A 27,736-nucleotide genomic window follows, 5' to 3' on the forward strand; every position below is an offset into this window, starting at 1 on the left:
TCCTATTCGAGTTATCCCTCTTTTTGATGATGGATTTCTAGACAAGTTACTGTAGGAAATTAAACAAGTTGAGTTGTTAAAACATTGTACCGTACCTGTGAAATGTTACTGTGAAATGTTTATAAAAGAAATGCTCTTATAGTACAGCCGGAACAGTAAAAAAAAAAAATATATATATATATGACAAACTGCCAATTGATTAGACTCTACACTGCAGAAACCAGATGTTGACTTGTGTTGAATTAAAGTAAAAGAAAACTGACATTTGTTTGCTGAACAGACAGTTACCCCCAATTGCTTCCCAGTTGCCCTTGGCATTCACCCTTTATGTTATTGCCTGTTTCTTGTTTTTACTGTGTGTAAAAATGCTGTCTAGTTCGATAGGGAGTCTGGGATTTTTTAGAGAGTTGTGTTTTGAGTGAATGATTTCGTTAAGGTATGAGGTTATCTGACACCCCTCTTGGAAGAAGGCTACTTGCAGCAAGTGACTTCGGCTTGTTTTCATTTTTAATACTAAAGTGATTTCCTGACTAAACTGATTTTAGGTGCACGGGTCAGATTTGACACAATATTCACAGAATTGCTGTTAATAATTAAATGTCATGGTAAATGTATTGTAGTTTCCCAAAGCTCATCTGTTCCTTAAAATCCCCCATAAACAAATGTGATTTTGTTCTCAATAGCACTTTGTAGGCTTTGGTAATGAGGCTTTAGCTCTGCTGTGGGTAGGGTAAATGTCCATATCATAATTCAGGTAGGTTGTGTGTTTTTCAAATTATGTTAAATGTTGTTGGTATAAAATGAAGGCGCAGTGCTGTAGTTTGTGGGATTAATCTTGAGATGATAAGCAGTTTGCATGGTTGTGCCAAATGTTTAACTGCATTGTGTAATAGTGCTTAATGCAGTTGGTATTGCTTTTGCGACAGTTTGTGATTACGGCTGTGTCACTCAAGGTGACATTTTCCTATAGAGCTGTGCGTTGACAAACGAGTCCAGAAGAGTAACTTAGACTAACAGGTGCAAAAATGTAAGCTCTCGTCTCTTCAGTGATTAATGGAAGCGGCTACACAACACCACAGTTACAGTGCAGGCCCGTCAAGAACTGTAAAAATAGCTGTCTGTCATAAGATAATATACAGCTTCTTTCTTTATTCTTTCAGAATTGCTTTCTGAAATTCTTCCATCGTATTATTTTGCGTGGTGTGTTGTAGTGCTTCAGTCTGTTTGAGAGCTTTGCCGAATACATGACAAGAATTCTTCTTTCAGTTAAGTCTTGGCCTAGAATGACAACATATAAAGATAGTCAAGGTGTTTAGGCTTAAATAAATATACCAATTATTTGCATTACATACACTTTAAGAAACACATCTGTGTTACTCAATTACACTTTAATGTATTCCTTTTGAAGCTAATAGAAGGGTAGAATTTACATCCATTAATAGTACTTTGATTGGCAGCGCGAAGGCTTTTAAAATAGAAATTAGAGAAAATAACTGGTTCTGACAACGAATATTCACGAGCTATGAAAGAGAATTCAGTGTGGCTTCAATTTAGAGTAAAATAATTTGGTACACACACAAAAAAAAAAACAGATCAGGCAGCCTCAATACCCCAGTGTGCCTCAAGTGAACAGCGTAAATTGGATGAACAGTTTATTGTTAAGCTGAAACCCTGACACATTGTGTTTACAGCGAGTGAGCCTGCCGCGTTGCTTGAAATGTGCCCAGCAGGAAATGATATGAGCAGAACAGGCAAACTGTTTGTTCGTTCTCGGGCATGTGGGAAGAAGGAAGTGTGAATGCTGACCATAGATAGTACTGTATCAGTAGCTGCTTATTGACTGTATAATACCTCCTGTCATTTACTTATTGCATTGCTTGCTGGCTTTAATTGAGATCTGTTATGTTAGTGACAGTAAAGATAACAACTACACTGCATTAACAAGGTGTTTGCTTTTGTATGTTAGCAGGAACATTAGTAGGTTTTTAAGAGAGGTGTTTGCCATACTGTATTGGAAAGAGGAATGCTGGTAGGTTCAGTTAAGGCAAAAAAAAAAGAAATCTGAATGTATAGATGGCTTCCACATGAAGTAGATAATTACATGCTTTTGTATTTTTAGTATTGAAAAAATACTAAATTGTGGTTTTGAAATTATTTTACTTTGATTTGGATGAGCACAAACACCCACATCTGTCTGCCTGCCATAAGTATTTTCTTTTTATCAAAGTTAAAATAGTCTCTCCCTTCTTTTTTGTATTGTCATAAATGAACTGTCATTACGATGTAAATGTCTGGATAATTCCCCCTTTCACTGTGTAGCAATTGAAATGCACTGTTGTATGTAGCCTATATTTTGAAGAAAAGGTAGTGCTTATTTCATGTGGTTTTCAACCATTTAAATTAGTCAGGAGAATATCGCTGTCCAACAGAAGCAATCTTTTAAATACTTTAAAAAGATTGTTAATTTTATTGCACATTGTGTGTTGACCTTCTGCAGATAAAGGTTGTGAATAACACTGGAAAGGCTAAACTTCGGTGAGCAATTTGCTGAATATTTGGAACCCGGTTTCCAAGTGGATGGGCCAATACATGACTACGTCTCTTGGGCATTATCAGGTGTTTAGGAGCTGGATTATTGCAGATCCTTTGCTATTACGAACCACTCAAACAGCTATTGTAACACAGAAGGAATTGGCAGGCTCATGTCACTGGGGAGCTAGTAACCTCTATTCCCAAAGAGAGACCCCCACACACACACCTTTCTGAGCACAGATTGCTTTGAGGATCTCCAAGACGGAGGAAATGTAGCTTTTTTTTCCTGAAAGTATTCTGAAAATATTAAGTGTTTGCTGTACTGAATTAGAAGGGGCAAGATTGTCAAATCTGTTTCCTTAAAAAAAAAAATATATACTCTCTCTCTGCCAAAGTAAAATTGACAATATAAACCATGTTGTCTCATTTTATTCAGTTTTGTCCGTCTTTTGTTCCCTCTTTCTTTTCTGACTAATGCTGTGCCGCCCAGCGGGGTCACACAAAGCAGTGATACATATTTTCACTTATTTTATCTTGTAAATGAGTTACCAAAACCAGGTCGAGATGGGCCATTCTTTTGACGCTTGTTGTCAATCAGCAGCTGGCTGACTGATGGTGATAAAAATTATTAATTCAAACCGCTCCAGATTCCAATCTTGCTTCCTGTAAAATGGGGGGTTGAGGGTTTTTATGGTTTAAAAAAAGAAAGGCATTGTGCTAAACCTGTCTACATCTTTCACCTGCTGCCATAAAATGATAAACAGAACAAGTGCTGATGGATTGAGACTACTTGGATTGTCATACTTTTTTCTAATAGCCTTTTATGTTTGACTATGACACTTGGATTTACTGATATTAGGTTTATCTGGGTTTCCATGGTGTTTATGTAAACATTGAATATACATTGTGCACTTAACATCTTTTTATAAGGGAATAGAGATAATGTAACAACTGATGTGAATCTACAGTGTTTATGAATAGGGGCAGCATTCCACATGCATATTTAGATTTTCACTTTATTGAAGAAGTAATCTTTGAGTCCTTGGATAAAGGTCGTTGTATTACAGCATCTTTTTAAAAACATTAGATTGTACATATCCTAGAGACCGTACTTTTTAATTTATCAGATAGGTTGGTCTATTTTTATTATTATTATTATTATTATTATTATTATTATTATTATTATTATTGGATTACGGGCTATACTGCTAGCAATATTCAATTCTAGCTTAATCTTCAGGCAGGTGCTTTAAGCAGTGCCATATCTTCTTATGTCTTCAACCAGCACAGCTAATTTTCACCAGTATCCCATGGGAGAAGAGAGACCTTTCTGTTTCAATCGATTATATCCTAATGAATACAACTGTAGGAACTGTCTGCTTTTGACAGTATGTACACTATAAAGCATTGTCAATGGTATAATTAAAAAAATAAATAAATAAATAAATACTGCAAATTGGAAACCGCACAGAAGTAATTACCCGATCTCTGCCATGTCAAATGCAGTTTTAAGAAAGCCCTTACAGTCCCAGAGGAAAATTTGAATTTGTTTGTTAGCTTCACTGCTACAAATGCTTGGCTTGGATTCTTTTTTCCCCCCTCTGTTTGGCCTATAAAGAACAAAACTGTAATTTTGAATAGCTAACCATCGCTGATCCCAGAAGATTTGATTGGATTTTCTACCTTGTGAAATGTTTTTGTTTTAGGGACAAAGGGTCATGACCTGGTCATTCCACTCGTCAGATTCAATCTTGCAGCGGAGCTATTAAGTTTGGCACTAACTGGAAAAAGAACTGCTAATCCTGGTTGGATAAGAACCTAACTAGCTACAAGATAATGAAATTAGCTATATCTATGTACTGTAATATAATGTACTTAATCTATGAATGTACTGTATGTATGTACAGGATGCATGGATGGCATGACATAACTTTTGAGACCCTATATTTAACCTTTTAATTTACTGATGCAGTTTTGTTTCACAAAAAAGGAAGAAATTGCACTTTGGCATAAAGACTTTTAAAAAATGGTCCTACACATTCTATACATAGATTTTATAATGGCATGATTATGATATTTTATACATATTTTTTGTTTGCTATTCCTTTAACAATGCCTGATTTTCTTCTTTCTTTAAGATTGTGTATATATTGAGAGTCGTCGACCCAATACCCCATACTTCATTTGTAGCATTCAAGATTTCAAACTGGTGAGTACCTTTTTCCTTCCGTGTGGTCATGTTTGTTCGCTGTTTTAGATCGGTTTTGTCTAAGTTATGTGACGGAGCGATCAAACAGAAATACACTGTAGAGTGCTTCACTGCACTCAACTGGCATAGTAATAAAAATGTATTGGGTAAGATTGGTTCTAAGAATTTTACTGTACAGCAAAAAACAACTTTAAAATGTTCAACTATAAATGTTGTGGGTTAGTGGGTCATAAGTGGTGTTTTGTATTTGTTGTATACACTTGGAATATTTTAATAATATAATTGCATAACAATTCTTTGAGTAAAGACACTGGACACTGAATTAGAATGGATATTTGGCATAAAACCCACACGTTTGCTGTGGTTTTACTCCTTGCTTGTAAAATGCATTACTAAAGCTTCATTTCTTCTTGGATTTTCTCCTTTTCAAAGTTAATGGATGTGCAATATGGTACATTCACAGCTTGTGGTTTTCTGATAAATGTGAAATGAGTCTCTTTAAAAATGATGATGCATAAAACAGAAGGCATTTTATCTGAGTCTTTTAAATTGTTTTATTTATTATGCAACAGGATCTGCACTCGCTGTTTTTCAATGAGCATGTTCAACGGTGACGGCTGAAATGTAAAACAAAACTAATCTGTTAGGATTAAAAAGCCAGTGAAAATCCCTGATTGACTCCAGTATAATTCTGTACTTACCACTTTCTTTCTGTTGCTAGCACTGTGTTTCAACATCATTTTTATACATAAATGAAAAATCCTAAGTCACATTGAATCTCATACATATAAATAGTCTTTACATAGCATTAAGCAGAGCATGTTTACTAACTCCCCGTGGTAGTGGGGGGTTTGGATTTCTTCTTTTATGTGAACAGAAATAATGCACTGGAAACCTTATCCTTTGCTTCATGAATTGAATTGGATACAGCACAGCCAAACTGTTTGAGTTGGATTGTAACAAAAAACAAAAAAACTAATCAATCCTACTCTGCCAGAAAAGTTCCTGATTATCAAATCATTAATCTTTAAATCAATAGTAAAGTGGACAAATAAATCCACCTCTAACAGGCAGGTAGGCCTTATCGGCAGGGGCTATTAAGGCTGATAATCGAAGGTCACAGTGCAATAGATTCAGTCTTGGTAACAGCAGCATACATTAGAGAAACACTTGTATATGCAGTAGAAAAAACAGCATTGTAGAGCTAATCCGATTGCAAGAAAGAATGCTGAGGATGGCAGGAACTTATGATGGCATGGTTCTTTGTGCCAATAATAACATATCAAGTATTGTGCGCTAATCCACAGATTGATTTACGTGTGATTTAAAGATCTCTGTAATGAGGTGAATTGTTGATGCAAAGAATATAGAAATATACAGCTAACATTTCTGTGTTCCAGGGGACATATTTGGTCCAATAGGATATTGGTCACGAAACAATACATACAAGGCCTGTTAAACGGATTATGTACAGCAAGTATGCAATGTATAAATAATTAATCACCATGTATTCATTGTTTGAGTACGTTAACCTCCTGAGCTGTATCTGTTAGCTGGTAGCACTTGGTTGTTCACATCTGCTATTAGTTTGCTGATGAAAGTCTTGCGTGTTGCTGAAAGGCATATTGTTTATAAGATTCTCTAAAGCAATCAGGAGGGGCTGGCAAGACAGGCACCCTTTGGGCTTCCTCTGACCTCAGCTGTCAGGATCCTTCCATAATTGGATAACAAACATTTGTCCTCAGTGAATGGGATAATATCAGGTTTTTCTTTCTCATGATGGTGTTCACTGCATTTGATAGCAGGATGTGACCCCACCTACCAGCTTAAGTGCTCAGTCGTTCATTTAAAGGCTCTTCTGCAGGAGACATCACAGATACAGACCTGTACAGTAGTTTGTTTTCCCACAGCTGCTTATGAAATAAGGCCCTCTTAAATGATTTCTGTTTTTTTTTTTTTTTTTTTTTTTGCCAAATGTAAATTATTAGAGCTTTAAGCTTTAACAGGCATATTTTAGCTACATTTAAGGAATAATCCAAAAGTATATAGTACTACTCGAATGCTATTGATTTTTGTCTAATTTATCATTTACGAATTGCACACTGCTGCTTATGTGTGTACATATCATTTGCTCTTTGTTTGGAGAGCTAATAAATTCTACAAGCACACCGACCTAATAGGCTATGATACTTCCACTGTAGGAAAAAATTGATTGCAGGTGTTTAGATGGTGTCATTAGTGTTTTTTTTCTTCTTCGCACCACATTATTTAACTAATAGACTGGAGTACAGTTTACATCTACAATGTGGCAGCGCAGCATATCAGCACACTATTGCAGTTACCTTGTGTGTCTGAAGAAGGTCTTGAGTATTAATCTCTGTGGCTAGTTTTCCGAAGCAGACTGCCCACAGTAGGGTGTCACTTTCAAGGCTGGTGAGGTTAGTGGAAACCCTGAAAACCACCCAACGGGGTGGTAGAAGATCTTGCACTGTGCAGCTGCTGGCTGATGAATAGAATTAGGCGATAGCAGCAGTCATATTGTGTAGCCATTTCTGCTGTTTCTCTCCCTGAAGGAGAAGAGTTGTTTTTTTAAAGAATTATAATCCATGTATTATACCTACTTGAAATGGTCCAATGTATGCTTGTGGTGTTTACTGTCGTTCTCTGCCTATCTGGAAGTTAGCTGTCACAGTACAGTGGCTCGGGTCTTTTGTACCAGAGATAACATATTATCAGATACTGTGTCCTTCGACTGATTAACTTGCTCCGATTTATCAGTACAGGTTTGCATTATGACTTGTGGGTGACAAGAAGCTGACAGCAGTGTTATAACATGTAATCAATCTGCACGAGATGAATATGATACAGGGCTGTCATTTCCTTTTCTATCTTTGGAGTTGCGTTGCTTGCTACACAGAAACGCTAAGAAGTCGTCATGTTGCTACGGTCCATGCTTGTTTTTTCCCTGCGGTTAAACTAATTTGCAGATATTGGCCACATCAGCTGCAGAATGGCTTTCCCGCTAATGGACTGATTGCAGTTTTCCTCTGGGGCATTCGCTGGGAAAAACACCCTGCTCTTCTTGGGGATTTTTTTTTTCGCTTATGGACATTTAATTAGATGTGATGTACAATGCAATTATGTTCAAGGCTTCAGTTTCCCAGATCAAATGCGGAACAGACAGATTACAAATTACTTCAGATAAATAAAAATAATAAATATAAAAGAGAAGAGAAATGGACAGTTTGTCAGTAATTAAAAACATAAACAAGAACAGGAAAATCTGGTGTTATGCACAATATAATTAAATAATGTATATTGATTTGATAATGTAGATAGAACATTTTTATTTCGTTATACTAAATACACTTGTGTGTTAATGATGGTTTTAAGCATGGCTGGATTTGAATGGGGGGCAGTCGTAGTTGACAATTTAAAAAAATGTAATACCCATTACCTGTACATTCTGTTATTACTGTAGAAACACAACTATGGTTCTCCTTTCATACAATTCTGTTTAATTCAGTTTAACTTTGTATTTTAGATTTAAAACCCTAATATATTCATCTCTTTGGGTGTGCAAGTAAAATAAACCTATTTTGAACAATATTTACAGTAGACAGAATTTCAAGTTAAACCAAAGATGATATCGATGGGAATAATCCTCAGGACCTCTTTCATGCATAAAATGTTAATGTACTCAATGTAATTCTTTCATACTGCTTATTCGGTGCTTATCATTGGGTTTCATAAGCTAATTAAAAATGCTTTCATAAAGATGCAAATAAGTGTGCATTAATGTGTGAAACAACAAAAGGTTATCATGTTTTTATTTAAATGAGATCATCAGATGTACAGAGCATCCTGCAAGGTTTCAGTTATGCAGAATGTAAATTATGTTGCTAAATATACCTTCATAAAAGGTACACTTTCATTTAATTGCATTTTAAATTGAGTCATTCCCTGTAATACCTTGTATTTTATATAATTGTTTTAAATTGCTTGGTACTACTTGCTCTGCCATCCCATACAAAATTGTACTCCACATGGGAAAATACACTTTCTAAAATGCCAGATACATTTGTTGTACTCAAATCCTACACTAATGATCTCAACAGAAAGCTCATTGGCATCATTGTATACATATTTCATTACAAGGCTGTGTTTTATCAATTATGTATGACAGTGTCTTCATGATATAAAGAAGAAATCAAGTGCTGTAAAATGAGCAAACCGTGCTAAAAAAAACCTATATATATGTGTGTGTGTGTGATATTTTTTACATTCTACACGTTATGTAGATGATGCCTTTGTCATTTCTTTTTTTTCCATTTAACCTTTTGAAATGCAATTATGAGTCCACCGTGCAGCACCATCAGTTACAATTCTTGTTAATAGGCAATGCTAGCTTGCCAGTTCCAGCCTTTAAGCAGGGTACTTGAAAACACAGGAGAGTGATTATGGCCATGTACTTTGTCGATTTTCTTTTCTCCTTTTTTTTTTTTTTTTTTTCTCCCCCTGCAAGCTTTGAGAGGCTATTGCACAAATGAAAACATCGGAAGATCTATTTTTTTTGGTTAGGATTGCTGCAGGGTTGGCAGCTCTGAAATAAGGCCATAGAAAATGGTTACTGCATCTTTTCAAAACTGGAAACAGTCCTTCTTCAATATCAAAGGCAAGAAAAAAAAAAGGAAATATAGGTTGTGATTCATTTGCCCTTCTGAGCCTGCATGTTTACTTGATTGAAGTGTCCTGACACTGATGCTTTCTCCTTGAAGCCTGATTTGAATTGAGTATACAGCTGTAGTGCCCTAGGGCCTTGTAACAATCTATAGTCTAGATGGAAAGGCAGGAGTGCATAAAAAGACAGTTGTGAAATGCCATGAGTGCCCTGTGATGGAAAGAATGCTCATGGTGACTTTAGTTCCTGTATAATGGCCTATCGGATCATTATTCTGTAATACAGAAACACATTAAAAATGTAAAATAAGTAACAAAGCAGCAATATTGAAGAATTTATTTTAGTATTTAACTGCATAATTATCTATCTGCATGTCTTTTAAAAACAACAAAACAATGTAATTGCCTGCGGAGATGAGACACTGCTTATATGATGTTTTCAACACATTAGGAAAAGTATCACCTGCTTCTTATGCATAGAGATTAGCTCACCTCTTGTGTCTTGGAGCTTAGTATAATTTATACTTTTTATTTAAATGCCTTGATGCATCAAATGCACTTATATTTTGATTAAGTCTATCCCTGATTAAAACATTTTAATCTTGCATTTTGCTGGTGTTGCTAAATATCTGCTGCAAAATTCCAAATGTTTCCTAATGAGGATCTTGATTTGATTTCGATAGAGACTGCTTGTTGTTTCAGCCGTAAATTAAAATTCCATTGAAGGAAACATTAATGCTGTGCATTGTAATGACACATTAAATACAACTATGTACATTGCATAAAACACATACTTCCCTGGTTGATTTTATTAGAAATGCATTCTTTATTTAAAATTTACCCACGTTGTTTCCACTTTTAAGAGTGTCTGGTTTTTCCCCCAAAACCATTAACCAGATACAGATTCATACGGAATGGTTCAGTGCTTAGTCCAAGACCTGATTTTTATTAAGATATCAATACTAATAAAATAGATGCAGAGCTAAGGATGAGACAAAATGTAAATACGACCGAGTTCATTGCAACAAATGCGTGCGTGCAAATGAGAAATTCTTACCACCTTCAATAAAGTATAGCCAGCTAATAATGCTGCTATGGTTACCAGAGAGACAAGGATGAATCTACATACGGTGTCCAAACTGTACTGTATATGGGAAAATGAACAAGGAATGCGATAAAATCAGAGGTGACAGTTTTTGGATTGTATGGCAGTATTGGTTCAGTGATTAAATTCACTGATGGTACCATTGGGCTAGAAGGCTGAAGATAACATTCTCTTACTGTGTTGAAAACAGGGATCAATACCAGCTTCTTTACGTGGGGCTAAATTATTAAACCAAGCCTTCTTCACTGTGTTTTCATTAAGCAGGACTTACCTTGACTGCTGCTGCTTTGCCAGTGGTGGCGAGAGATTTGTTGCATATTAAAATTATTCAGACCATATGAATCCCTTTTGTTAATTTCTCTTGTTTTGAGAAAAAAAGGACACAAGTTTTTTCTTAGGCACATGTATTCTTTTACTTTGTAGTCGTTTACTGTAAAATCCTGTACATGATTGATTTAATTAATTTAAACTCCAGCTGTCTTTGAAGCAAATGCCGATTTTTTATTTGACTGTTTTTGTGACAGCAGTACCTCAGAATATTTAAAGACAAATGCTTATAATAAAACCTTCTTTTGTAACCACTTAATCACAGGGATTTCAATGCAAGTATTGTAATGAATTGTATGAATGGTATGACTTTGAACAGGTAATGAAGCCTGGTTTTAAACTCAGTAAAATCTGATTTGTGGCAGTTTATGCAGTTTTTTTTACCATCTGTGCAGTAAGTGTATCAGTCATTTTAATAATGCTTCAGACCTTTTGGATTACTGGAAATTAAATATTTGCTCTGGTCATCAGTGGAATATTTTGGTCCTCTATCATTTTTGTCAGTGAAAGCTCCTGAGATCTATTGTTACAGTTCAAAGGTCGACACGCAAGATAATTCATTAAAATAATTTGATTGCCATGGGTCAGATTGGTTTAGCTTTAACAGAAAATATGTCCGAGTGATTTGCTAAATTTTTGGTGGCAATTTGTTTTCTTGTGCTATCTAATTTTTCTCTCCCCTGCTGCTACTTTTGCTTTGAGGGTAATTTCAAATTCAACTAAAGCTTGACTTGCTGATAAAAGCTGTCGAAGTTGAGAATTACACTAGTATCAGATTCACACATTTGCAGGACAGCTTTGTCTATTAAAGAGCACATGTTGCAAATTGGCTTTCACAAACCTTTAAGGCTTAGTGGTGGACTATATTCAGCATGGGATGACGTTATGGGTAATTGTGCAGCTCCCATTTATCATGTTCATTAAGTGAGAACCTACTTAATGTACTAAAATACAATGTCAATCAAATCTATATGTGTGTCTTAAACAGATATGTGAACAGTTTTTGTTTTTATAATTTTTTCAAATCTAAATTGCGTCAGTGTCTTAGGATAGTAAACGGATCCTGACTCCGTGTTAGCTATTTCAGAATTGATTGACCTGAAGAACCACAGGCCATTGATTTTGTTTTGCAAGGAATTCAATACTGCTCAGCATTGCAAGTCTAACTGGGTGGTGGTTGTAGATCCAGTATATTTTCAATTACAAAGATTTTCATGGCAACTGTATTTATTTGTTGTCTACTGGTACTGTGCTTAATATATTTGCACAGGTTTAATGTCATTGCCAAATATGGCCAGGAGGACTGGAACCATGTCGTGAATGAGTCTAATGTTCAGAGGGCATACAAACCATTGTGATAAAATGAAATTGTTCATGCTGTCATCTTTTTGAACCTGTCACAGTTCAGTCACAGTGCATTAATGCCAATACAGACGCGCTTGATTATCACAGTAATTCACATATTGCTTGAGCAGACATATCTTAACTTCCGTCCAGCCCTTTGTGAAAACTAGGAACTAACAAAACTACTTTTTAAATTATTTTTTTTTGTGGTTTTACAGAACAGTACGCAGTTTATCATTTCCCTTCAATATTGTGTGGAAATGTATACTATTTATTTTAATTAATATACTAAATACCATAATGCATTTAAAACGTTGCCTGATACGTTCAGATGTACTGTAGCTGTAAAAATGCGGCAACAAATTAAACATTAATAATAAAGCTGATAATCGGTAGTGCGTGTAGCACAGATTGGCTATCAACACAAGGTAATTTGCTTTCTTGATTGCAAAGAACACCACATAAATGATTTCATCCCTGAAGGCCAATACACTGTATACAGGAACTACTATGCATCCTGCTTTTTTTGTTTTTATTTATTTATTTATTTATTTATTTGTTTATTTATTTATTTTCTCCCTCCCTATAACATAACAGGACACGTTGGCTTCGAAACGCAGCCCTTTCGATGGACCCAGCTGTGTTTTATGAACAGAGTACAGTTCAGTATACTGTTGTGATTGCTAACCTCGGGCTATTGAACTTTACTTCCTTTTTATGGGTTGCTGAAATGCCCTCTCCATTTGCAGGAGAATAACTCTTTATAGGTTTAAGATAAAGTACTGACTGTTAAGCTTGGATCATTTACTGTACTTGCACTCATATTCTGCATTTAAGAAAGCAATTTTACTGCCTGGCTGTGTTGATATATTTAACCCCCTAGGCATGCTGAGACTACAGGGAGGGAGTTAATTTCTAATATCACACATAATAAAAACTACTTTGTTTTGTACTTACACAAAGGACAGAAGTGTTTTATTATAAATATAAACGGTTCACAGAAACATTTAAATTTGTGTTTACAGGACTTATATAGTTTCTACACAAAGGACGTTTTGAATATATATTTCAATTAATGTTTTACCAATTTTAACATGTATGGTTACAGTTGGATCTCTGCATTTGTTACAACTTGTTCTGTGTCTTTTAATTTACACCTTGTAAATTAAATCTGCCTCCCTCTGGTCTTTTTAGAATAGCTACATGTAAAATATATTGTGAGGCTGAACCTATATTGAACTGTCTGCCTTCCTATATAGCACATATAGTGGTTGATATTTTCTCTTTTTTTGTACATCCTCTTAAACAGCAATTTGTTTAATATGGGACTGTCCCCAGCTTCAGCATTTCATGTTGTTTTTTGGCTGCCTTGACAGCAGTATTGAGTTATTTGCACTGTAAACATTACAGACTGTTAGTGGTAAAACCAGACAAGGCAGTGTGTTAGAGGTCACCAGTGTAATAGCTGTAATGTTTATAGGGGCACCAGTTGTACTACCCAAACACAGCTTTTACTGTTGCGTAAGAGCAGGGAACAAAAAACTTCAACTAGTTAGTGTGTGTATATGTATATATATATATGTGTGTGTATAATATATATATATATATATATATATATATATATATATATATATATATATATATATATATATATATAATGTGTGTGTGTGTGTGTGTGTATGTGTGTATATATATATATATATATATATATATATATATATATATATATATATATATATATATATATATATATATGTATATATATATATGTACAGTACTGTGCAAAAGTTTTAGGCAGGTATGAAAAAATGCTGTAAAGTAAGAATGCTTTCAAAAATAGACATGTTAATAGTTTATATTTATCAATTAACAAAATGCAAAGTGAGTGAACAGAAGAAAAATCTACATCAAATCAATATTTGGTGTGACCACCCTTTGCCTTCAAAACAGCATAAATTCTTCTAGGTACACTTGCACACAGTTTTTGAAGGAACTCGGCAGGTAGGTTGGCCCAAACATCTTGGAGAACTAACCACAGTTCTTCTGTGGATTTAGGCAGCCTCAGTTGCTTCTCTCTCTTCATGTAATCCCAGACAGACTTGATGATGTTGAGATCAGGGCTCTGTGGGGGCCATACCATCACTTCCAGGACTCCTTGTTCTTCTTTATGCTGAAGATAGTTCTTAATGACTTTCGCTGTATGTTTGGGGTCGTTGTCATGCTGCAGAATAAATTTGGGGCCAATCAGATGCCTCCCTGATGGTATTGCATGATGGATAAGTATCTGCCAAACTTCATTTGCAGAAATGCAGCCCCAAACTTGCAAGGAACCTCCACCATGCTTCACTGTTGCCTGCAGACACTCATTCGTGTACCGCTCTCCAGCCCTTCGGCGAACAAACTGCCTTCTGCTACAGCCAAATATTTCAAATTTTGACTCATCAGTCCAGAGCACCTGCTGCCATTTTTCTGCACCCCAGTTCCTGTGTTTTCGTGCATAGTTGAGTCGCTTGGCCTTGTTTCCACGTCGGAGGTATGGCTTTTTGGCCGCAAGTCTTCTATGAAGGCCACTTCTGACCAGACTTCTCCGGACAGTAGATGGGTGTACCAGGGTCCCACTGTTTTCTGCCAATTCTGAGCTGATGGCACTGCTGGACATCTTCCGATTGCGAAGGGAAGTAAGCATGATGTGTCTTTCATCTGCTGCAGTAAGTTTCCTTGGCCGACCACTGCGTCTACGGTCCTCAACGTTGCCCGTTTCTTCGTGCTTCTTCAAAAGAGCTTGGACAGCACATCTGGAAACCCCTGTCTGCCTTGAAATTTCTGCCTGGGAGAGACCTTGCTGATGCAGTATAACTACCTTGTGTCTTGTTGCTGTGCTCAGTCTTGCCATGGTGTATGACTTTTGACAGCAAACTGTCTTCAGCAACCTCACCTTGTTAGCTGAGTTTGGCTGTTCCTCACCCAGTTTTATTCCTCCTACACAGCTGTTTCTGTTTCAGTTAATGATTGTGTTTCAACCTACATATTGAATTGATGATCATTAGCACCTGTTTGGTATAATTGTTTAATCATACACCTGACTATATGCCTACAAAATCCCTGACTTTGTGCAAGTGTACCTAGAAGAATTGATGCTGTTTTGAAGGCAAAGGGTGGTCACACCAAATATGGATTTTATGTAGATTTTTCTTCTGTTCACTCACTTTGCATTTAGTTAATTGATAAATATAATCTATTAACATGTCTATTTTTGAAAGCATTCTTACTATACAGCATTTTTTCACACCTGCCTAAAACTTTTGCACAGTACTGTATGTATATATAATATGTATATAATATGTATACACTGTATTTGCAAATTGTTTATTTTACAGAATTTGGACAAAGAATGTTGTTATAAGTGAGCACTAGCAGAAAATACATCTGTGGCGCCTTGTTTACCCATGTCATTTAAATAAAAGATCACACACAGGTTTTTGTTTTTGGAGGTATCTTTTATATCTGATACCTCTCTCTTTCCTTGTTAGAAACAATCACTACTCCAGCAGCTGACGGAGCAGGAGCTACAGAATCCTCTAGTGAAAAAAATAAATAATAAATAATGGATTTTGCTTCAGTGTGTTTTCATCCCCACCTCAGTATCTGAGAGTTGAAATTTCTATCAGAGTAGAGTATTTAGAAAGCTGAAGTGTGTTTGCTAGCGCACCAGGCCCCTTGCAGGGAGGTTCTAAGCAAAGTGCCCCCTGATATTTAAAAGGTGAGATTTCTATTTAAACTGTGCGTTGACTTGAAAGAGCCAGACCACTGTGCACGGCTTGTTTTAATGAAAGCGATAGATACTGTAGCTGGCTGCGTTCAGTAATTAGGTGTGAACCATGTACTATAAATGACATTTAAATGCCAAATGATAGCAGCGTTGTATATAATATCTCTGTTTATGGCTTGTGTTCTGGATGGTAATAGTTTTGTTGTTGAGGTTAGAAACGCAAGGAGAAAAATGGCAAAGCTGCCAAGTGGAAATGGCTTTACAATATTTACACCCCTGTGCTGCAGTGCGCTTTTGATTTTCAGAATCCATTGCTTTTTTTTTTTTATATTGGTTTATCAAATGTTTAGACTTGACAGGAATTGGCAAATGTCAAACCTAATTTTGTGGATGAAAGCATTTGATATGGGAGCATTTTATTGTCAAGCAGTATTTTGAACTGTATTTTAATAAATTAAATTAAATCCATCTTTCTGTTTTAGGAAGGTGCTTATTTTGAGCTAATATTTGTAAGTCACATTTTTGCATTTAAAATATTTATATAGATGGATTTAGCTGGCTTTATGGCAAAACTAGAGACTGGTTTCTGTTTTTCTGTGGAAATAAAATAAAAATAAATTTAGGTGTGGTACATTACTGTTATTTTAAAACAAAAGCAAAATAGTAAGCAATCCATTTGAGTGCATAAATATCCAAGGTGCTGTTTGTTTACCTTGGTTCCAGAGATATATTTGTCCTCAGATTTGTGATTTTAATGTAACCTCTAACCATCTACACAGCTCATGTTGGCATCATTACTTTGATGCAGTGGTTTAACCCAGCTGTACTGTAGTTTGCATTAAAATGTCTATTAGCCTTGGAAAAAATCACCAGCTGAGAGACACAGTAGTGGGGAACAAATTCAGGGTTCTTGTACAGGTTTAATGGCAGCATCCAGTGATAGCAAGATTGGTGCTGTTGAGAAATGTATGTATGTATGTATGTATGTATGTATGTATGTATGTATGTATGTATGTATTTATTTATTTATTTTTAAAGGATCAGCGGTTTGAGAACCTAATAGAAATGAATTACCGCAGCATATTGGATGTGCTTGTAACACCACTATTTGTTAGGTAACTGCTGGCTTATTATGTCTGACAGAGGGGGTGTGTAATTTACAATGCACACTGCATGTACTGCAGCAATAGAAATGCAAATCAAGCACAATGTTCTGGAGCGCTATCAATAACGTGTCAAACAGCAGCTAGAGAATACGTTGGTTAAAAAATAACCATGATCTGTAATCAAAGTGTGATCTATTATACATGTATGAATACATTTTACTGTTCTATTCCTTTACTTTCTTGTAGGATTTTCCTCAGTGTTGGTGTGACCAAGATTAATGTGTTTTCTTAGATTGCAATGCTGTTTGTGGATAAATGAAACGTTGTTTGTTTTTCTTCATCAGTGGCTGGTTTCACAGATCCTTATTAGCATAAATGCTATGTTAGGTAAGGTAGTCCAAAAAATACTGTTTATTGTAAATATGAATGCCTTGTTTTTCTTGATAAAACAAATATCTTTCCTTTCCTGTGTGATTTCATTGTTGGCTTGGTATTTATTTTCTTTATATTTTCAAATAATTACTGTTTTAGAAAAAAACTACATAACAAAACGAGAAAGAAAGCGTAGGCCGGTTTGTGGTGTCAGAGATATGTGTTAGAAATTAGCACCCCTTTTAGCTTCCAGGGTTAACTCCTAGAGAAACAAGCCACTGCCGTGTGGAACTCAAAAGAAAAGTGAAATAGAGCAGAAAGGCATCATACTGTGAATAAACGAGAGACAGAGAGGAAGCAGTGACCCCTGACCTGTGTGCGAAGTGCATTTGTGAATTTGTTTTACACACGCTCTCTTGCAAATAACACTTCCTCATTTCAAACACTGGCTGCCTGGAGTTTGTTTAATATGTATAGTGTTTAAATAAATGTTTCCTGGAGTACTGAATCCAGCCAGGTGGACGACCTCCTTTTTTTTTTTTTATATTTCTAAACATTATTCCACAGAGCAGGATTTGCATACAGACCTTGAAGCATAGATAACTAGATTCATGCTTCTGCAATCAGCACCCCTGGTGAGGTCAGGCACATTCATTCTTTACAGCTGAGGATCACTTAGTAATGCAGCGTGAGGGAAATGGAAGATTTAGATTCACAAGATGACATTCTAATTAAAAACTAAAGCGACAGAAAGGTAGCACTTTCTCTGCTTGTCTTTATTGTTGCAAGGCACACCTTAGCAAAGCAAGCCACGGTCCATCTAATCTACAAGTAATAATGTTTAAAAAAAAAACAAAAAAAAACCACAATTCACTTGTTACTGTAGTAATTAACTCATGATTTCAAATGTCTTGAATCATTTTAAATATTCACACTCGATCAAAATGTATTTTACCTACACACTACTTGTAATACAAATAAAGAAAGCTCACTTTGATTCCAACCACCTTGTATCATTAGTGAACAAGGTGACCTTCACTTGAGGAGAAGTGATTGGGATCTATAAACTTGCCAGATTGGAAAACAGGTTAAGATCGTACAATTGTCTGTCTGTGTCTGTTTTTAAGAATTCGGAAAGAGAAATGCATATGCCTCAGTTGCATCATGGTGGTGGTTTAAAAAGCTTCCGTCCAGACAAACCAGGCTCCTTTAAGTAGACCCCAAACAGCTGCCGATGCATTTCACATTCAGAATCTTGAGCCATTTTTAAAATGCAAACTAATTTCTCTGGTCAAAAATGACTTTTGCTGTTTGCTACAGGGGAATAGTAAGGTGTGTATTATACCAGTTATGAAACCATCAATAGATACATTTTTAAAGAAAAAATTGTGAAAAAAAAATATTGTTCTTCTGCTATATATTGTGGTGTTTATACTAGACCGATCATAGAGGTCTGCATTGTCCTAGCAGCAATATTTAATACCCCCAAGCTGCTTACTCCCAGCTCAGCTCACACTTGACTGAATACACTGATCGATTATCTGCGGCTTAACCAAGACTTCTCATTTCCTGCTTTCTATTACTGCGCTCAATCAAGCTGCTGGTTCTTTGTGGCCAGGTTTGTGCACCAAGATAAGCCATCAAGGCATGTGTCTATTTGAAAAGCTCTTGTTAGATGGTTCAGTCATTAGATAAAACTAACAGGTTTAGAAGTTGTGGCTTTTGAGTCGGCGCTGGGGGGAGATGAAAGAAAAAAAAAAAAAATTAATATTAGGTCGATTTATAGAAAAATCTAAATGTGTTTTAATCTTTGTAAATGTATTTTGGATTTACTGTTTGATATGTAAATCAATTCTGCTGCGTTCTTAGAAGGATTAGGTTCTTTGTGGATATCTGGCCTTGTTACTTTATTGACTGATTGTTTGTAGCACATCAAATGTCATTAAAAAGCAAGGTTACCGTTTTACTTTGCGATACCAAAAAAAAAGGTATTTTTTATAAAAATCATGGGAGCTTACATAATGCATTTACTCATTTTGCTTGCTTTAAAGACAAATTCAACTGAGAGCTTGGTTTTCTCAGAGTCCCCTTCTTTAATGATTTTAAGTTGTGGTATGTACAGTAGGTTGACCACTGTTTAGATCAACTGAATAGACCCTGAGGTGTGATACAGTTGACTTCTTAGAAACCACTGGTATAAAGAATCTGTAATCTCTAGTGCAGATAGATTGCAGTCTTATAAATGAACCAAGTAGACAAAGCACACACTGATTACACCCACACAATATGAACCTCTATTGATTGTATGTATAGTTTACATCATACAGACATGTCCCATTTTGTGGGTAGACATCTCCTTTTTCTTTGTCTCTGTAAAATATCTGGATTGCAGTGAAGCAATATAGCCTGGTTACAGTGTTTGTATACACCTCTTCTAGTGCTCACATTTGCAAAGCATTCATTTTTTAATTAAAAATAAAGTTTTCTGAATTTGTTGTCAGTGTTCTTGTGATGCTGTTTCCTGTGTTGGTATTGTATGCCCTCCTTTAAATGTTAATATATGGTGAAATTCTTGGTTTACTGTAAGATTTGAATGTGCAGTACAGCATATGTCATCAGCCTTCCTGGTAAGGATTGTGGTCAGTATAGTTCCTGTTTAAGTTGAGCTTGTACAATATGTGGGCTCATTTAGCTGTTTCCCTTGTTTATCGATTTTATAGCATTACTGGGAAGCTAAGCAAGCTGTCAAATAAATGAATCTTTCATACATGTTGTATCTGTTGTAATCTGTGGGTGAGATCCAGTGTTATAGTGAGTGGGCTCTATGAGGCTTGTGGAATCTGCCAGACTGACGTTGCTTTAAATTAAATCTGTGTCAGACTTGCCTGTTACGAAGCTTCCCGGCTTCTGATCTTGATAACATTGATGGATTATGAGAGTACCTTTTGTACTCCTGGCAAATGTAATGCATTAAATAGCATTCATTGGTTAAAAAAAATGTAAGATGTTAAATCAGGACCAAAAAAAAAGCTGCATGTGAGCAAACTCTTGATTCCTGCTGGGAAGTAAGAAACAACACATTGTGACCTTTGTTTATACACAAGGGTTTGAGGGAACACTTCTTGGTTTGTGTAAAAGTTTTTGTAAAAGTTGTAGATTATTATTTACTTGCAAAATCAGTCTTTAAAATATTGATTCAGTACTGTGGTGGGACAAAAACTACTACTGAAAATAACATTCTGAAATGAACAAATACAGAAACTGTGTAAACTGTGCTAAATCTACCTTGTAGGTAAACACACTGAAAATAATACGATTTGCTTTTGTTTATAGTCAATACAAACCTAAATGGGTGTGTGCTGGTAGTTGTCATTTTCATTGTACTGAGCGGTATATGAATTTGCCTGGTTGTAAAAGGTCAGTGTACTGCGTCAACCATTTCTAGTTAGGCTTTGTAAAGCCATTTCCTTGTTATCCTCGAGCTCAGAACTGCATGCCCTAGAGTAAGCAGCAGGCTGGGCGTCTATCGAAATCATTTCAGTGATGTGTGTGGTTTTTCTTTTTTTTCTTTCTGTGTGCTGTGGTACAGTAGGTGGTAAATTTGGTGCTTTTTTTTTTAGTTTAATGGAAAATCAAGTGCTGTAGTTTCTGCATTTTTACAAAATTGCAGCTTATCGTTGTTCTAGGGTGTCGGTAGTGCTTGGCACTGTTGCTTGCAACTTAAAAAAATAAATAAAAAATAAAAAAAAAAACTCTACCCGCCCTCCTCCACACCCCATCTTCAGCCTGTTTTGCACAGTCCATTAAAAACAATCTTCATTAAAATTGTTACTGTACATCTTAAACCAGTTAATGTTGTGTTTTAAGAAATATTATATTTACATTTGGGTAGTAAAAAAACAAACTGCTACAAAGATAATTCCCTCGATCACAGAATGCGTTTGAAAATACTTTTTATGCCAATTTTAACAGTAAGGCTTTTGTTGTTTCTCAGATATACAGTACTTTACAGTGCTTCAGTTTAGCCCCAAGGATAATACTGTAAGATAGCATTCGCTGTAAACTGTTGGTTTTGTTACAGTGAAAATCACTACTTTGAACTAACTAATGCTCATCAAATCCAATATAGAGCAAAGATGACAGATGGGCAGATTGCCTTCAAAGCAAGTTGAGATTTAATATCTAAATACTGTATGCAATGAGAGCGAGAGAGAGGCTAAACTGCACAAAGGACCTGTCAGTGCCTGTGTACCATCTGTGACCACTCACTCCATTTGTTCCTCATAACTAACAGAGGAGTTCCTGGACCAAGAGTAATCTCTTACAGGGGATTTAATATTGAAACTTGTAAAGAGAAGTTGTTCGTGATTAATTATTAGAACCTTGAATTTTCTGGTGTACAGTACACTGCATCATTACAGTCATAAACCTCTTTATGAGGCTAAATGGTGTTTTGATAAATGAAGCTTGGCATATGGTCAGCAGAAAGTAAAGCCTCCATTGTGTACATTGATTTAGTCTATCATATTTAACATTTTTTGAAAGTTCAAAATGCCACAAACCTCTAAACCCCTCTTGCAGAGCTGTGCACATGTATGCTGGTTAAGGCTTTTCCAGTACCATTTTTAATGCTTTTGTAAGGGCCATATGGAAACACTTATATATATGAAATATATGTAGTCCTTAACTGGCAACCTAAAGTGTCATGTGCTGTATTTTAATGGTAAAATTGAGCTTTTTAAAAGTATCTATCCTCCCATATGGTTCCCAATCACAGTCCACTAAACAGGACTGTGATTGTATTCAGTTCCAGTCTGACTCCACCTGATCAGTTCTTTACATTTTACCTCCACTGTTTTTTTTTTTTTTTTTTTTTTTTTATTACGACAGTTGGGAGATCCGATTACTTGCCGACGCTTCTGAATCTTGACTAGACTTGAGCTGAGTAAGACCGATGCTGCATGAGAGGCGCTCAGTCTAAATATAAACATGAGTTTCCTGTTAACATGTACAAGAGAGAGTCTGGTATTGGTTGTAGCTTTCATTCATGTTCTACTGTGACTCTTAGAGCTGTTGGGTTAATAAAAAAGCCTTTTACAGTGGATTTACCCTTTTAAGCATCATGTTATCTTAAAACCTTCTGCCACGATTAGGACCACGGTATTAGACAGCATATGGTTGTTGTACTACAGAGAGACAACTACATTACCCAATCAAATAGATATGCCATAAACAGAAAAAAAAATAGGCTTGCTTAACAAGTTGGTGTACGTGCAGAACAGAGCATTGTAAAATCTGGGACTTGTGTTATTCTATCCTGCCTTTTCTTTTAGTATCTCTAGGTTTCATCACAAATGGTAAAATACCGTATAAATACACTGTTTTGATCCTCCTTTTGTAAATCACACACCTGCTCATTGTCTGTGAAAGAGGAAGAAGGGTTCATGTAATCTTGCTTGGAGTGACAAGTGGCAGTTGTGCACGCTTGTGTGGTTGTTTGATAGGGTAGCACTTCAGCATGGCTTATCTGACCCCTTTCACAGCCAGATGAAACCATTCTATGGTCACCAGGGGTAAAACAAATAAATAAAAAACAAGCAAAAAAAAAAACAAAAAAAACCCACCAACAACTGGAATATCCAACGACCTGTGTCATATTGCAGTCAATGGAAGAATGTTGAGCAGTATCTCAGATTTCTGGATAAACTGATTCTGTTGTGCAAAATAAGTGTGACTTTGGAATCAGGAATGCCTGCTTATCAGGGTGCCAAGAGGCTTCTTCGCCTTCGGATTGCATTTAAGATAAAATAATATCTTCCCTTTTAAACAAAGCAAGTGTTTGCTTTGCCTTATTTCTTCTGGTATCTACTGGTATATAGGTATACATGAATGTAGACTTCAGATAGCATGTTCAGGAAAGCCATATTGTTATTCAGATGAAACAAAATGGTTGCTTGCTCTACAGAGTGTTTGCTAATCAATTTTAATGTTGCAATTTCTAATCAACTCCTTTTTAAATGCAACTCACTCACTGTGCTTTTCATACTTAAGAGTACTTACCTTGATGATTTGATTCAGTGATCCTCTCCTTGCAGCACGCAAACACAATTAGGGCTCAGCAACGAAGTAGACATCTCCAGTCGTGAGACTTGGGAGGGAAAGGTCATGGGGTCTAAATTCACTTGTGTTTGTGATGAAATGCTGTTCTTTTGAAAACCTTTTTTAAAAAAAATATAATTCTGTTTAGATTACATAAAAAATGAATTGATACACTGTGCATGTGTTATTGTTGGAAGAGTGGTGTGCTTTCACAGTAGCCAGTCTGAACCCCTTACTACTTTGTCCTTGTAATACAAAATGTCACAGGTCATAGTTTCCTGTGTATTTAAGTCATACATAATTGCAATGCATATTACAGGAGGTTTATTTATGCAGTCTGTTTGTACCATTTGTTCACTGTTTCTACAATGGACATTTCACTTGTACAATAAATATTCTGTAGGCCTGTATTTCTTCAGTCAATAGTAATAGCTCTTTTAATGTTAAAAATAATATTGGCCTATATCCATTCTAATTGGACTTGATTTAGGAACTTTGCATTTTATTAAAATTAATGGAGTGCTCTAGTCTATTGATATTTGCTTTGCTTTGGAGAGTTGAATTGCAAGCTTAAAAGCAAACAGTAATGTAGGACATTGCTAACTCATAACAAAACCAAATCTGTCTCCTCTTGAATCTGGCAAGAGGTCAATTTTATTTATTGTCTGTCTGAGCTACAGCTTACAGCACTAAACACCTTACCGTGTTGGCATCTGTGCTAGTGCAAAGTTATATCTTTGGCATTAAAGTTTAAATACTGAAACCTCTTGCATTTAATAAAACAGAAACATCTTCTGCATTTCAGCTATGGTAAGCTCAGGTATAGCCTTCAGAACTCTAGTTGTTGTTTCTTACAAAAATAAATAAAGTGAAAGTACTGGTAACTGACCCTGCTGCAAAGTATTTAGGTATTTATACAGTACAACCATTATAGTAATGAAACAGCTTAGCACACCTTAATCAGCTGTTCCTCAAGTAAGGTTGTGTTTTTTGTTTTTTTACTGGAACTCTGGTGCCTGTTACTGCTGTGGTTTCTTTAATGTTCTTTAAACTGCATTAATGGTTATTTGGCATGGCACAGGGAATATTAAATGTTTCATGGCTATAAAAACAAAATGTTTTCTTATGAGTGACTCTGATCCTTGACTCAGTGCTGCCACTCACTGTTTGTTTGCAGGAACTCCAAATGTTTTGCTCAGCTTGCAGTGCCACAGAGAGACAGCATGTGGCAGTGCTAACAATACTGTAAACAGACTGAGCAATCCTCTCCTTAAACTGGCATTTTGCTGTTCGGTTATAAACTCCTTATCTGTCTTTGCTTTGCTGCACATTGAAATATGTTAAATACGTTTTTATTAAATAAATCAGAAGCTTAATCTTTAATTAACTGAATAGTAAATGAATACAACAATGTAACGTGGGTGGAATTGTATATTGTGTGACCCAGGAAATTATAATGCTTTAAAAGTCTTGTAATTAATGAATCTGTATACCTTTTATTTTTTCTTTTGCTATTAGAGTAAACGGGACCATCTCCTTATGAATGTGAAATGGTACTACCGCCAGTCTGAGGTACCAGATTCTGTTTACCAACACCTGGTCCAGGATCGTAACAATGAAAACGGTAATACTGTCTGTACATGTATTTAATTAGGAAACCATGAATCCACAATTGTAGTATGTAGTATGATGATGCTGTCTGCAGCACTGGTTTTAGCTGCTTTTTTTATTTTTTAAATTTGCAATCGCCAATTATTTTTCTTATTTTCTCCCCAATTTGGTAAGCCCAATTGTTGTTTATTTCAACCTCCCACCGCTGCCACCCCCACGCTGACTCGGGAGGGACGAAGATGGACACACACGTCTTCCGAAACGTGTGCCATCAGCCGTCCGCTTCTTTTCAGTCTGCAGGCCTGCCATGCAGTCACCTCGGAGCTACAGTGTCGGAGGACCACGCAGCTCTGTGCAGCTTACAGGCTGGCCCGCAGGCACCTTTACCAGATGTGCCATTCGGGAGCCCCTCTGCTTATTTTTATTATTATTTAGAATACAATTAATTCTTCAGTAAAAGTAATTGTACAGAAAGACTACCCCAAGGATACCAAATTTAAATAGTTTCAGTGTATTGCACTGAAATAAATACATGAGCCTAGATATACATAGTGTTTTTAATACTGTATTTATTAGATTATGTATGTATGTGTGTGTGTATAAATGTGTGTGTGGTCAGTATCACTCATTTCACAGACTTGGGCTAGTGCACATTGGCCTGCAATCCAGAGACTAATCATTGCAACTCCCCATCCCCCCAATTGCTTTTTGTATTTTCAGATTCAGGTCGTGAGCTTGTCATTACAGACCCCATTGTCAAGAGCAGAGAACTTTTCATTTCCGATTATGTGGACACTTACCATGCTGCTGCACTCAGGCAAGTATATTGCATCCGAAAACCACTCATGGAAATAGTGCTTTAATTTCAGTTTGGTATTTTTAGCGGTAATGTTCTGCAGCACACAAACTGACGAGGCAGCTTGTGTTTGCTATTTCCCTGCAAATCAATGTTAAGCTAGCTGTATAGTAATTACAAATGCCAAACGCATTGGAATGCAAGAAATATTGAGCTCTATTAACAAGTTATTTAAATACTTTCAGAGCTTGTTTTGATTAATTTAGTTTAATAGCAATGTTCCAGGCTATTGTTGCCTTTTTTTTAACAATAGTGAATACCAAATGTAATTTATCAAAACAGACACAATATTCCCATCATACTGAGCTGTCTTGATTTACTTCAAATGGGATAATTTGAAAAGCTGAATAATTTATACGAATGGCAAGTATGATTAATGGTTAATTAAAGCTAACACTGTTCATTTCTAAAAGGGAGGGGAAAGGAAATTCCAATGTAGTATTTATAGAAAGGAAATAAAAATATATATTTTTCAGATAACGACTGTATATAAACTGCAGTCCAAACTTGTTAACTGGAAAGGAATTTTACTGTACATCTTTATTTTCAGTAAAATGCTCTTGTTTTTTCTGGCCCATCTTATTGGCTGAAACTAGATGGTTCCTTTCTTTTAACAATTTTGCTTGTATGCTTTTTTAACTGAAACCATCTGGAAATGACATTGCTATGTTCAAAGCCACATCATTGAAGCCATGGATTTCAAGGCAAATTAGCTGCAACCTGCTACAGAGAAAAGCTTTGATTTGACTTTACATGGCTTTAGATAAACTTACTAAATTCCAATGGCATGCTGTAATCCCAAGCCCAAAACTCTAAAGGCCTTTCATGTTCTACAGAATGTTTCTATATGGAACTGGCATGCTTAAAAGGGATTTCAAGCAAGTGTTGGCCCTCTTATTTTGATGGGGATAGATGGTAAAAATGACATTTTTTGAGATCTAGATTAAATCAAGATGTGGGTTTAGTTTTTGCAGTGTGCCTCGTTATTTACTTATAATGTTAGATTTCATGCTTTCTGTCATAGATCTTCTGACTTCAAAAGTTAAACTGTCTAAAACCATCGATTCATCAAAGGCAGGAAACGGCTACGTTTTATATGCTGTCATAAATTAGGGACAGGTTTGGCAGTAGGTGATGGTAATGGATAACATCATGATAATCAAACCTATTGATGATAATTTATGGCTTGTGTTGTAATGTGATAATCACCTAGGTTGTACATGTTTGACATAAGAGGTGTTCTCCCATTATTTTAATCATTGGATTTTATTTTGAAGCCATGTTTTCCATTTTAATAATAGCTTCATTTTTCTCTCTTTTCAGAGGGAAATGTAATATTGCCCATTTTTCTGACATATTTGCCGCCAGAGAGTTTAAGGCCAGAATGGACACGTTCTTTTACATTCTGGGATACAATCCAGAGACGAGGTAAGAATGCGTTTCAACCTGTGTAAGTAAGATCCAGTTGTTTGTAATTTTACAATTGATCTGTAACACTCTTTATTTTAAAATGAATGACTAACTGTAGGGGCTGGGGCAAGGTTGAGTATTTATTATTATTATTTATTTCTTAGCAGACGCCCTTATCCAGGGCGACTTACAATTGTTACAAGATATCACATTATACATTATTTCACATTATACAGATGTCACATTATTTTTACATACAATTACCCATTTATACAGTTGGGTTTTTACTGGAGCAATCTAGGTAAAGTACCTTGCT

At 35.9% G+C, this 27,736-nt stretch overlaps 1 protein-coding gene across 6 annotated transcripts in view; it reads left to right on the top strand.

Annotated features, from left to right (window-relative positions):
- LOC117432113 (arginine-glutamic acid dipeptide repeats protein-like) overlaps positions 1–27,736 on the top strand; it is a 131,979-nt gene that overhangs the window by 53,167 nt on the left and 51,076 nt on the right. For all 6 annotated transcript variants that reach the window (XM_059002398.1, XM_059002403.1, XM_059002399.1 and 3 more), the window contains 4 exons: positions 4,671–4,741; positions 25,062–25,167; positions 25,875–25,971; positions 27,334–27,438. In XM_059002398.1, coding sequence (XP_058858381.1) covers positions 4,671–4,741; positions 25,062–25,167; positions 25,875–25,971; positions 27,334–27,438 — 379 coding nt within the window. The remainder of the gene's footprint in view (positions 1–4,670; positions 4,742–25,061; positions 25,168–25,874; positions 25,972–27,333; positions 27,439–27,736) is intronic.

This window comes from Acipenser ruthenus, chromosome 27 (assembly GCF_902713425.1).
Source record: "Acipenser ruthenus chromosome 27, fAciRut3.2 maternal haplotype, whole genome shotgun sequence".
NCBI lineage: Eukaryota > Metazoa > Chordata > Actinopteri > Acipenseriformes > Acipenseridae > Acipenser > Acipenser ruthenus.